The 12,568-nt window shown below is 36.0% G+C and overlaps 1 protein-coding gene and 1 pseudogene across 1 annotated transcript in view; one reads left to right on the top strand and one right to left on the bottom strand.

The window, feature by feature from the left end:
* Positions 1–918: 918 nt before the first annotated feature.
* The window catches only part of LOC102661263 (uncharacterized), a 15,818-nt gene continuing 4,168 nt past the window's right edge, over positions 919–12,568 (bottom strand). The window contains exons 2-12 of the mRNA XM_014775078.3: positions 11,951–12,081; positions 7,842–8,128; positions 3,458–3,670; positions 3,101–3,364; positions 2,330–3,022; positions 1,970–2,223; positions 1,704–1,871; positions 1,521–1,625; positions 1,347–1,419; positions 1,168–1,263; positions 919–1,081 (exon numbers count right to left, since the gene is read on the bottom strand). Of these exons, the coding sequence (XP_014630564.2) occupies positions 1,022–1,081; positions 1,168–1,263; positions 1,347–1,419; positions 1,521–1,625; positions 1,704–1,871; positions 1,970–2,223; positions 2,330–2,380 (807 nt within the window). The 5' untranslated portion in view covers positions 2,381–3,022; positions 3,101–3,364; positions 3,458–3,670; positions 7,842–8,128; positions 11,951–12,081 and the 3' untranslated portion in view covers positions 919–1,021. The remainder of the gene's footprint in view (positions 1,082–1,167; positions 1,264–1,346; positions 1,420–1,520; positions 1,626–1,703; positions 1,872–1,969; positions 2,224–2,329; positions 3,023–3,100; positions 3,365–3,457; positions 3,671–7,841; positions 8,129–11,950; positions 12,082–12,568) is intronic.
* The window catches only part of LOC100796968 (pentatricopeptide repeat-containing protein At1g05600-like), a 1,859-nt pseudogene continuing 1,448 nt past the window's right edge, over positions 12,158–12,568 (top strand).

Below are 12,568 nucleotides of genomic sequence, written 5' to 3'. Positions count from 1 at the left end.
GGAGAGGACTACCCTTAATGGAAAGACATAATGGAGATGTACATCAAGTCCACTTAGAAAAAACTCTAGCTTATCATCATAAATGGTGATATTCCCCTCACCATACCAGAAGCATAATGATCAGATGCTAATCTAACCATTACGAAGTTAAATACAAACACTACTAGAAAAATTGGATTTTAAGTCGGTTCTTATGCCCATGCCACGACGGTTTTCAACCGTCGTTAATGCCAACGTTGTAAAATGTATAATCTATTTTACGACGGTTATGGGAATCGTCGTTGTAAGTTTTGAATACTACGACGGTTATAAATAACCGTCTTAGTATGTGCTAAATATTATAACGTTTCTTCTATAATCGTCTTAAAGTATACAGATAATTTTGGGATATTAAGATGGTTACGAAAACCGTCTTAGTAGGTGCGCATCGTCTACGACGTCTATTGGAAAACCGTCTTAATTGTAACAATCATAATTTACATTTTAAGACGGTTATTATGACCGTCTTTGTATGTTATGCCAATTTACGATGGTTTTTATGATCGTCTTAGATGGCATGTCAAGACTGCATACTAAGACGTTTATGGGAAACGTCTTTGTATGTTATGCCAATTTACGACGGTTATGGGAACCGTCTTTGTAGGTTTACATTATGTTGTCATTTTACGATGTTTTCGGGAACCGTCTTTGTATGTCTAATTTTTTTTATTTTCTTTGTTTTATTGATGCATTTTTTTTACATTGATCTCTGGTACCTATAAATTAAATCAGACCATGCAAATTAAATAATAGCATCAAATGAAATCTGAACAATAGCATCAAATGACATGCATCCTACATATATAAGTCCATGCAAATTGAATACCCTTTTTTGAATTAATGATCCTCTAATGTATCCAACATACAAAGTTGCAACCATAATTGTTCTAATTCTTTGATGAAACCACAGGAAAAATGTACTTGTACATAATACAAATCAAATTTAGCAACTGCTTTTCCTAAAAGATAAAAAGTAAGTTGTTCATTTCTGTCGAACTGTTGTGATGGCCTCCACGTCTAATGATGAGCCATCAGAAAACCACTACAAAATTAACATTAGATAAAATTATTAGTAACTTAACAAATATTAACCAAAGTTACAATTGTAACTCCATGCATTATGTTTACCTTGTGCCAGTCATCCTTCAAACCGGCAGTCACGATGCACCACATCCAGTGCATGACATAATATCCGCACTCAAACCCTCCAGTTTGCACATTACTCTACATATAACATTTTTAATGGTTACTTAACATTCAACACTTAAATATGTACAAACGGTTCATTACAAACAAGTACTGATTACCATGGGTTCAACCCACCGAGGTGCACCTTGATTAGACATGCCTTCAAAAGAACTGGTTATTGTCTTCATTGCACTAGTTAAAAAAAAAAGCATATATATGACAACCATTTTTGTTGTATATGTAACAACAATTACCAACTAAAGGATGCCATGATTTGTATATTTGAATAGAACCTGTTAATTGCGCCTTTGATGTTAATATCAGGCTTCTTCCTCAGAGAACAAAACCAAACGACCGTGTTTTCCCTTGGGTGGAGAACAAATAGTTGCCAATGTGCCCTGAATTGGACAATTATAATAACAGAATTGTATAACAACAAAAAAAAAAACTTAAATTCGAAGAACAATTGAACTTACTGATGCAAGTAAGCTCCTAAATACAACTGCCTTTGTGATTCCTTGACCCATGTTTCAATGTATTGTTGGCATTGTTGACGTCTTTCCTTAGCATTTTGTATAGATTGAGGCTCTAGCAAACCATATAGTGATTGATCAGCTTTGCTTCTACCGCACTCATTCATAAATCTATTTGGAAGACAAGTCATGATTATTTTAAATGTTTTAGATTTAAAAATAATGGTTATCAGGTAATCAAACATAAAGGTTGCAGGAAAATGACTTACATGGTCCACAATTGTAGTATCGCTATGTTTAAACACTTGTCACCTGATATTATTTCCGCTAGATCTGCATGTGTGATGAAAAATTTTGCCCCAATATCAGGAAGTCCCAATTGGTTCGCCTCCCACGGCACTTCCACTGGATTCTGGTACACATAAAACAATATCTTCATCAACTCTCCCAATGGATCGGATTCACCTGCAAGCTTTGCATCACTACTATGTTCAATTGGCTTCCGCACATTAAGGTCAGAATCCTAAGTGGTACAAGAAAATAAGTATTAAATTTAATCAACAACTTAACAAATATTACAAGTGTGTATTCAAATGACAATTTGGTAGGGGGATTATTATATTACTTACATAAGATAAAGGTTTCACTAGATGTATGGGCCATCCAATGAATGAGTTCATGGCGTCCCTGACATACTGAATCTCTGAAGTGGGTAACGGGACAATGGCTTCAGCATCGTATACAGTTTCAACACACACCCTTACTACATCATCTCCATAAGCAACAGTGTGTATCGTGCCACCTACTCCAAAGACCTTTCCCCCTGCCACCAGCTATGTACTGTCACCACAAACAATGTGGAAGCCCATACTACATGTATCAAATGTAGACCGCTCGTTACCAACAACATTATTGGCAACTTCAACACAACTCTCTTTCGTGCTAACACGTGCAACAAATACGTCAGGGTTAGACGGTCTTGGGGGAGCTGACTGTTGCGTATGAATTTGGGATAATTCACTCTTGATCGCATCCAACTCCATTTTCATCTTGTCCATACGGTCTTTGTTCTCGTCTTCTACCTCTTTCTTCACCTCTTGCTTTATAGTTTGTATGATTTCAACCAATCTTTCGGCGGTGATCACAGGCGATGAACTGTGGGACCCACAGGAAGCATGTCCAAAGTAGCTGGTTATGGTCACACCATGTCCATCGACACGAACACGTTCAGGATGCTCTGGACGACCAATGGCAGTGTTTAGGATGTCTTGACGACCATGTGGGACAAAAGCTCCCTGTTTAGCTTGTTCTTGTAATTCATCCTATGACATTGACAACAAATTAACTCGTTGTTATGGTTACAAATTACAATTTATAATTGTGGCATATATTCAACTTACAATTTTGTCTGCGATTTCTTGAGCTGCTGCAGATGTCATTTGTCCAAATTTGTTTGTCCAAGCCTTTTTCCACTTCTCATGTCTCGCAATAGGGGATGGAGGGTCGACGACCATATCTGCATTTTGACTATTGTCACCTTCATTTAGTCATGACTTTGTTTTCTCGGCCATTAATTTTTTTTCAAGCACATCATAGCCTCCACGAGAGAGTACGTGGGGAGATTCATTGAATTTTTGAATTTCCTGTGCTTTTTTGCATATTCCCTGTCAGCATTTTCAAATACAACTCAAAAATGTTTGACATTAACAACTAAATTACGTAACTAAAATGTTCTATAAAAAGATTAAAATTTAAACCTTCCAAGTAGGGGTCTGTCGAGTCTTTGCAAATTCTTCCCATGTATTTCGATCAATACCATACTTAGCAGATGGATCCTTGTTTTGTTCATCGTCATTCTCAGCATATACATATCTGGTCGTCAGGGAGGACTTAAATTGCCTCCATTTGGTCCCAACGGTGGACATAACCTTCTTCTTCGCAGTTAAACCTTCAGGGATGTCACATTTGGCCTAAAATAATAAATAGACAAAGTTAAATTTGTTACTGCATAGACCACATTTCCACCGCAATTAAATAATATATATACCAGTCACTAGAAGGTTGCAAGCTGCTTATAAAAAGTTGACAAAACAGTCTGGTGTACCTATACCAACCTATATTAAAGAATTAAGGGAAGTGCAAACAATTTTCTCTTCTGCTTTTAAGCTAATGCAAACAATTTTAGACTTTGGCACACCACACTTTTTTGTTCTTAATGTTTTTCATAATCCCTATTTTCTTTTCATCTCTTCCAGACTGCAGTTGCAAGTGAGAGGAAATTACTGCTGTACATTACTAAAAACTACATATATGGAAGCATTTTTCCCTAATACAATGCACAGTCATAGTATGAGATGACCTTAATACAATGCACAGTTGTCCAATTTCTACATCTCCTTCTCTAAACACTATTCACCCTAAACAGTAAACTAGAACTGTTTTTCTTTTCATATATGCGAGATTAAGATATTTTTTCTTTTAAAATTTGAGAACCAGAATTGGATTCACCCTAAATTTTAAAGACTATAAACATAATTAAGCCTTTCAATAAAATAATAATCACATGCATTTTGTTTTGGATATATAGAAAGTAAGTAATAACTTAAGTGAGGATTGCAAGTGATGCTTTTGGAAAAACTAACTATTAATTCATGTCCCTATTCTAAAATAACTAGTGATAGATAAAATAAATAAATTATCCTATTGTCTCAATTACATGGAGCATACCATATGCGCTGTGGCGTGTTTGCAGAATGCAGAGTAGAGAAATAATTACGATGCAGTGGGCATGGGTACTGACTGGCCCAATAATAGCCCACATAGACTCAAAAGTAAGAGAATGGCAGACCCACTCAACCATACTCAATGTCTGTGTAAATCCTTAAGGTTGTTTGTTACCATATTTATATTTTATTAATATACACTTTATTATATTTTAAACTGTTAATTTTTAATTAACAATCATAATTTTATATTTTATCTTTTTAATCACGCTCCTTATTTTAGCAATTTTGAATCCTTGTAGTTGTTACCTTTTGACCCCTAATCATAATCTCCCTATCTCTTTGGTTATTACTAATCATTAGTTATTCATTACTCCCTCCGGTCTTATATATTGATCACTTTCAATCGAATCATCAAGACTAAGGATTCTACATTTCTTGAATGAATGATTAGTATGGAACCCCTTCATTTTCGTACTAATTTATATGCTACTTTATATGCTACTTTGATGAAAGCAACAACCAAATAAACATCCAATATTTGCAACAGCATGTGTATATTAGGTGGTACACGGAAGCAAGACTAGAGGGTTTGGGTTGAGCAACGAAAGTCTCCTATTTTCTTACTATATAGCAGCAGCTAGCCAACATATTTGAGCCTAAGAAGTCTCTAGAGCGATTTGCATGGGCTAAAACTGCTGCATTGCTTCAAACACTCAGGTCCCACATAAAGGATGAAGAAACTAACAGTGTTTTTCTAGATTTGTTCAACAACAGCATTAACGGACGAGACCACTCAAACAAGTAACTAATTAAACATGCCATTCATAGCTTTGTCCTATCACACATGTTTTGTACTTGCATGCCTAATTAATTACGAGTTCCTTATGGTTGCTAAAAAATTCATGCTAGCTTTGTTAGAAGATAATAGTCTGAAATAGAATTTTTATAATATAAAGTTTTAGATTTAATATTATTCAAGATAATATATATGTGAAAATGGGTGGGTGGGGGGGAATTGTTGGCTTTGGTGTTGAGCAAGTAATTTGTTGCTAATGTTTAGTTTTTTTTTTAATGTTGAAAACCGTGACTAGAAGAAAAATGACACAGGCTGATATTATTGTCTTGTTCTGCAGTTTGGCTGCACTCTGCTGCTGTTGCATGCTTGATGCTTGCTTTTAAGTTCTGAAAGAGACGTGGAAGGTGGTGACTGAATCAGAGACATTCTGTGAAGCGACATTCTCATCAATATTGTGTTTTGTTAATTCAATAGTAGAACTAAATATTAACATTTGTTTAGGTTTAAATTCTTGCAGTGTCTATGAGTCTATGAATTATGTATTTAAACTAGTTAGTTCATGGGTTGGTTTCTAACTTTGAATTTAAGGGACTGGATTTATGCTTCTCTGTGCTTGATCCCGAATCATGCAGCGATTACTAATTACTGAAGTTAAATTTTTATAAATTGTGATAAAGCTCTTATTCAAGAGTTTTCTGTTACGGGCATGTTTGATTTGGTTTGCAGTATATGATTAGAAAAAAAAATATGGTAAGATAAGAAAGCAGAATAAGAACATACGATAAGAGTAGAATCCTATCTTTTGGTGTGCAATATTAGATGACAAATGAGATAGTAATATTAAGATCATATGTTCAATTAATGACAAATTAATGGTCTGATGTGTCCTTTTCCAGGATGTATTGCTGTACAACTTTTTTGGCTCTTCACCTTTGAAAAATTGATGGAGAGTGATATATGAGTATATGAAGGAACAAGAAATGTTGGAACCTACAGAACTTAAGTCGTATCCAAATTTCAGTGATTCCAAACACAATCTCTTGTGCTCTGAACTTAAGCAGTTATATGTGGCTATAACTCGTACAAGACAAAGATTATGGATATGTGAGAATACAGAGGAGTACTCTAGACCTATGTTTGATTATTGGAGAAAGAAAGGTCTTGTGCAATTTAAAGAACTGGATGATTCACTTGCTCAAGCAATGAAAGTTGCAAGTAGTCTTGAAGAATGGAGGTCGCGTGGCAAAAAGGTTGTTTTTATAATCATCCATTATATTCGTTGTGCTTCTATAGTAATGAATTAAAATAAGATGTCATACTTTATTTTCATTTGATTGAATCATTTTTTATTGGTGTCTTATGAGGTTTATTATAGTTTTCTTTGAAATCTACCCAAATGTTATCAGATCACTTTGGTTGTTCGTTTGCAGCTATACTATCAAAATAACTATGAGATGGCAACAATGTGTTTTGAAAGAGCAGGAGACTCTTACTGGGAGAGAAAGTCTAAGGTTTCTGGTCTTAGGGCAAATGCAAACTGTTTGCGTGATTTGAATCCTGAGGATTCAAATGCAATGCTTAGGGAAGCTGCTGAAATTTTTGAAGGCATAGGAATGGTAGAATCTGCTGCCCAGTGTTTTTCTGATTTAGGGGATTATAAAAGAGCTGGTATGAACTTGAGCTTTGGCATGTATGGTTATACTTGTATGTCATTTTCTTATAAAGTACTTTACTAGTTTTAGAGTATTTGTTAGGAATTAAGAAATCATTTTATTTTGAAACACTAACATTGAATCTTTCTTACATGTTCATGTTTTGCATTCTTTGGCTGGGTTTACTCAGGTTGCAGATCAGAACCTGCTTAAAAACATTAATTAAAAAAGACCAATCGCTTGATAAACAAACATAAAAGTTGGAACTGATACGATCTCTGAGATGTGGTTCTATGATTAATGTTATATACATATACATATTAAGTATATACAAGTCTTCAATTTTATATGTAGGGGGATTGAGAAGCTTTGTTTAGTTCTTTTTTTTCCTTTCTATTTTGTTTTATTGTTTATGATGATTTTGTATCATATTTTCTTCATCTTAATAATTTTATTTTATGAGGATTCCGTTTCACTTTTGTGTCTCATGTTTGATAAAAATTATTGTATTACATACTATAATAACCCAATTTACTTTGAGTCTTAAGTAGTCTTTCACTGTCCAAACTTATCATTGATACAGATTTTTTAATTTTTGTTGTACAGAGCTTACCTATTTATGTTCATTGATGGTTAGTTTTTTTCCCCTCATTTTCACATAAATGAAATTCAATAAATACTTGTTGCTTGTTCTTACCCTTCCCCCCGCCCCCCCACCCATTTTCACATAAATAAAATTGAATAAATACTTGACTCATGGTGATGACCTCTTAATGAATCTTGACCAGTTCCAAGCCATATCAATGAAGTTGGGTGCCTTGAATTGCATAGACTCAATTACATCACTTTTCTATAATCATATTAATTAAGAGAAGAGTTCAAAATATCTAGTTACATGTTACTTCTAAATACTGCTGAATAAGTTACTCTAATAATAAATATCTAGTTACCAGTTTAGCGTACTTACCAAAATGTCATCCCATACAAGAACTTTTAGAGTTTCTGGGACATCCTTCCAAGTAGTATGAACGATAGGGATTATCTCCTGTGCCACTACCCCCAGGTAACTATGAAATTTTTCTTTATGAGGGCCAGATCCTCTACTAGTAGAAGGGTTGACGTGGACAGTTGGTCGTGGTTGATCTAAGCTTTTGGCATTCAACCTTAGCATCCTGGTAGTTTGTCTAGTCTTCTTTTTTGTGGTTTCCGTAGGAGAATCTGGTGGTGGAGGGGACCTCGGGGGTGTTGCCATGCCTGCATAGAAATACGGAAATAAATTAAGGCAACTAAATTACCACAACATAAACGTATCAAATAGTAATGAAATACAAATAATAAGAAATTTAAAATGACAATGGATAAGGTAAACAAAATGGTGTTGTATACCGCATTCAAGTAGATGTATTTTCCCATAAACCTTCGTCACGATCGATACGATTTGCATATACATCATCCTCCTCATTTTCATCATTTACGGGAGGCATTTCTGTGGAGAAGGTCAGCATGTCGTTAACATCAAGGGTTGAAGCATCAATATCGGGAGAGATACCAATTGTTTTCCCCTGAAGAACAACTGACCATCTTGAGTCGTTGGGATCTTCAACATAGAACACCTATCTTGCTTGTGCTGCCAGGATGAATGGCTCGTCCTTATAACCAATCCTTTGAAGGTCAACCAAAGTAAACCCCATTTTGTCTTGTCGGACACCTGCATTTTAGGCACTCTAAGTTCACCATAATCAAGCTCCCAAATTTCCTTGATTAGTCCATAATAAGGCATGGACGCTCGAATAGGATGGTTATCCACTGCACTACTAAAGTGGTCCGAATGAGCATCAATGGTGACTCCACTGTTTTGTACAACACTGTGATCATCCTGCGATTTTGTGTAAAATGAATAATTGTTGATATCATACCCCTTCCAAGTGAGGACATTCAGATTAGGCCCAACAGCTAACATTGTTAATGTCTTAGAAGCAGTGTTAATTCCAAAAATTGTTTTTCCAAACCAATTAATGAAACTCCTATTGTGCTCCTGCAACACGCACATCATATTCATGTTTGGGTGACAAGCTGCAACATATTCCTTGTGAGCATCTAAGTATGGTATAACTTCAGCAGTGTTGTTTAGTACATATAAATGCGCTTGTGAGACCTGTTCCCGATCCATGGTTACAACATTGAATCCTCGTGTACCCCTTCCTTGCCGGGTGGAGTCGTGACGGCTTTCAGGAAGACCAACAGGTGAATCATTTTCAATGTACTCAGAACAAAACTCAATGGCTTCTTCAGCCACATACCTTTCAACAATGCTTGCTTCTGGGCGATATTGATTTTTCGTATAACCTTTCAATACCTTCATGTACCGCTCAACAGGATACATCCAACGCAGATAAACGGGCCCGCACAACCGTATTTCTCGAACTAGATGAACAACCAAGTGAACCATTATGTCAAAAAATGCAGGTGGAAAATACATCTCCAATTGACAAATGATAATGAAAGCCTCATTTTCCAAATCATCCAACTGTTTCGGGTCGATTACTTTGCTGCAGATGACATTGAAGAAAAAACACAATCTAGTTATTGCAACCCTTACTTTGTCAGGCAATATACCCCGGATGGCTATAGGCAATAATTGTTGCATTAAAATGTGGCAATCATGAGACTTCAAGCCAACCAATTTCATATCACTCACAGATACAAGGCTCTTTATATTTGAAGAGTATCCTTGTGGGACTTTGACATTTTTCAGACAATGACAAAAGTTTTTTTTCTCTGTCTTTGACATTGTATGAGATGCGGGCGACAAATAAGTTCGAACACCTTTTGAAACTGGGTGCAACTGTTGTCGTATGCCCATCTCTACTAAATCTTGATGACATTTCAAACCATCTTTTGTCTTGCCTTTAATGTTTAGCAGTGTCCCAACTAGACTATCACATACATTTTTCTCAACATGCATAACATCTAAACAATGTCTCACATCTAAATGACACCAGTAAGGCAGATAAAAAAATATAGACTTTTTCTTCCAAAGCTGGTTGTGGGACCCATCCTTTTTTTGTGTCTTCCCATATATAGGGACGATGTTCTTCACCCGATCAAAAACTTCATGACCTGACAAAGGAATCGGTGCACTGTCAAACTCAGATGTGCCATTAAATGCCTTCTTCATTCGCCTGTATGGGTGAAAAGCTTTTAAAAATCTTCGATGTCTTGTATACACTGTCTTATTTCCATGCTTTAATTGGATGTAACTTGTGTCTTTCTCACATATAGGACATGCGTGGTGGCCTTTGACGTTATATCCACTCAAATTCCCATATGCCGGAAAGTCATTAATGGTGCAAAAAATCATTACACGCAACCTGAATGTCTCCTGAGCATTCCTATCATACACATCAACCCCTTCTACCCACAATTTCCTGAGGTCTTCAATCAACGGAGCAAGATACACATCAATGTCATTTCCTGACTGTCTGGGACCAGCTATCATCATACACATCATTATGTACTTCCGTTTGATGCACAACCAAGGAGGAAGGTTGTAAATCATCAGCAAAACAGGCCAGGAACTGTCGTTGCAGCTCAAGTTCCCAAAAGGATTCATTCCATCAGAGGCGAGACCAACCCTTAGGTTTCTGGGATCTTGTCCAAATTTTGGATACAACTCATCAATTGACTTCCATTGAGGAGAATCAGCAGGATGATGGAGCAATCCATCTTTAATCCTCCCATCAGCATGCCATGTTAGGTGTTTTGCGTCTTGTGCATTAGCAAACAATCGCTTAAACCTTGGTATTACTGGAAGATACCAACACACTTTTGATGGAAAATCTTTGTATGTGCTTCCATCAACACTGCTTTCATCAGACTTCACTTTGTAACGTGACGCTCCACATGTAGGGCAGCTGCGCATTTCAGCAAATTGATGTCTATACAAAATACAATCATTAGGGCAAGCATGCATTTTGTGGTATTCCATACCCACAGGGCATAATATCTTCTTTGCCTCGTAATGGTTCTTGGGTAATGTGTTATCTACAGGAAGCATATTCTTCAATAACAAAAGTAATTCGTTGAAACTTTTGTCACTCCACCCAAATCTTGCTTTCAAATTCACCAAACCTAAGACCGTTGATAACCGTGTGTACTTTGTGCATCCCATATACAATGGAGTCGTAGAATCAGTATCTAAGCTTTCATAGTAAGGTGAATGTGCTTGCCTAAAACCCTCTTGTCCAAGATCACGTAGCATGTCTTCTATACGATCACCAACTTCTTCGTCAACTGGAGCAGTCGGAGGGCTTGATGACATTTGTGGTAATTCACCATGCCAAATCCATTTCGTATAATTTGGACTGATACCATCACATATAAGATGTGTTCTAATGTCATCCAAAGATTGTCGTCGTCCATTCAAACAATTAACACATGGACATAAGTATAGTCCACCAATGGGTGCTGCATTATGTTTGGCAAATTGCAAGAAATCTTCAACTCCATTGTCATACTCGTCACTTATGTGTGGTCTTGTCCAACTTTGATCCATTCTGGTGTTCTGCCATAGCCCGCACATTAACCGATATGCATGTCAACCTCTCTTTTTCATAAAAAGGTATGACCCTACCCCATTCGGAAAGACAATTTTTTACTTCATTCAAACAAACAAGTTAAGACGGTTATGTTAATTTTGACAAAATTTTGGCAGCATTTCGCTTTGGTCTCCAAGTACACAACATGAAAGCAGTGACATCAATTCACGCCTATCATGTATGCACCCAGAGAACAAAGCAAGATGCATTGTTCGAAATTTAGTCAAAAATAACACAACATACTTAACTTATAAGTCAAAATGAAGTAAAAACAATTTGTCTTCCCAAACTGTCCAAACGAACAATTCAAGATTGAATACAATAATTAATCCAAACTGTCTGTATTAATCGTTGTATTCAATCTCAAACGGGGAACTATGGCTCACTCAATGAATTACAATGTACTACTAAAGAATAGTAACATGTCAACCATTGCATATAATACTTAAGCACATAAGTGTGAGAATCACATACATACCTCGAACGATGATAGTAAGGAAATCTTTGTTGGCGGGGATGCAACACTCAATGAGATGACAGTATGCTAAATGAAAGAGTATCAACTATATTGCTATCCTTAACAACCGCCACACGCCTTAACAGTAACACCTGCATCATAGCAAAGCTTGTAACAATTTGCAAGTTTAAAAATGTAATTTTATTTCAATAGCTCTCAAAAATCAAAATGGGGAGGGAAGAGTAAAATATATATACTTTTCTAATAAATCCAGCTAACATTGTTATTGTGTCTTGTCAACTACTACCAAGGATGCATGAGTAATAATCTATTTATCCAATTATTTGCTATCTCCATCTGTATTTACTGGAGGTATATACGTGGGGCGCTGATGCAATTTCGGGTTTGCTGGGGTTATGCAGTATTTATACTTACTGTTTGGTACGAAGATCATATCCATTAACCTTAGGCTTTACCTTTGATCTGTACTGAAACATGATTCTGATTTAGGTACCACTGATTTAGGTACCAGTTATATTAATAACCTTTTTGCTGATAAAAAAATTATAATTACAATTGGAAGCAGGTAAAAAAATAATTACAATTGGAAGAGACTCAAATCCAGGTACCCCAATTACT

The sequence above is a fragment of the Glycine max genome, chromosome 4 (assembly GCF_000004515.6).
Source record: "Glycine max cultivar Williams 82 chromosome 4, Glycine_max_v4.0, whole genome shotgun sequence".
Taxonomy (NCBI): Eukaryota; Viridiplantae; Streptophyta; class Magnoliopsida; order Fabales; family Fabaceae; genus Glycine; species Glycine max.
This window is presented reverse-complemented; position numbering and strand designations above follow the sequence as displayed.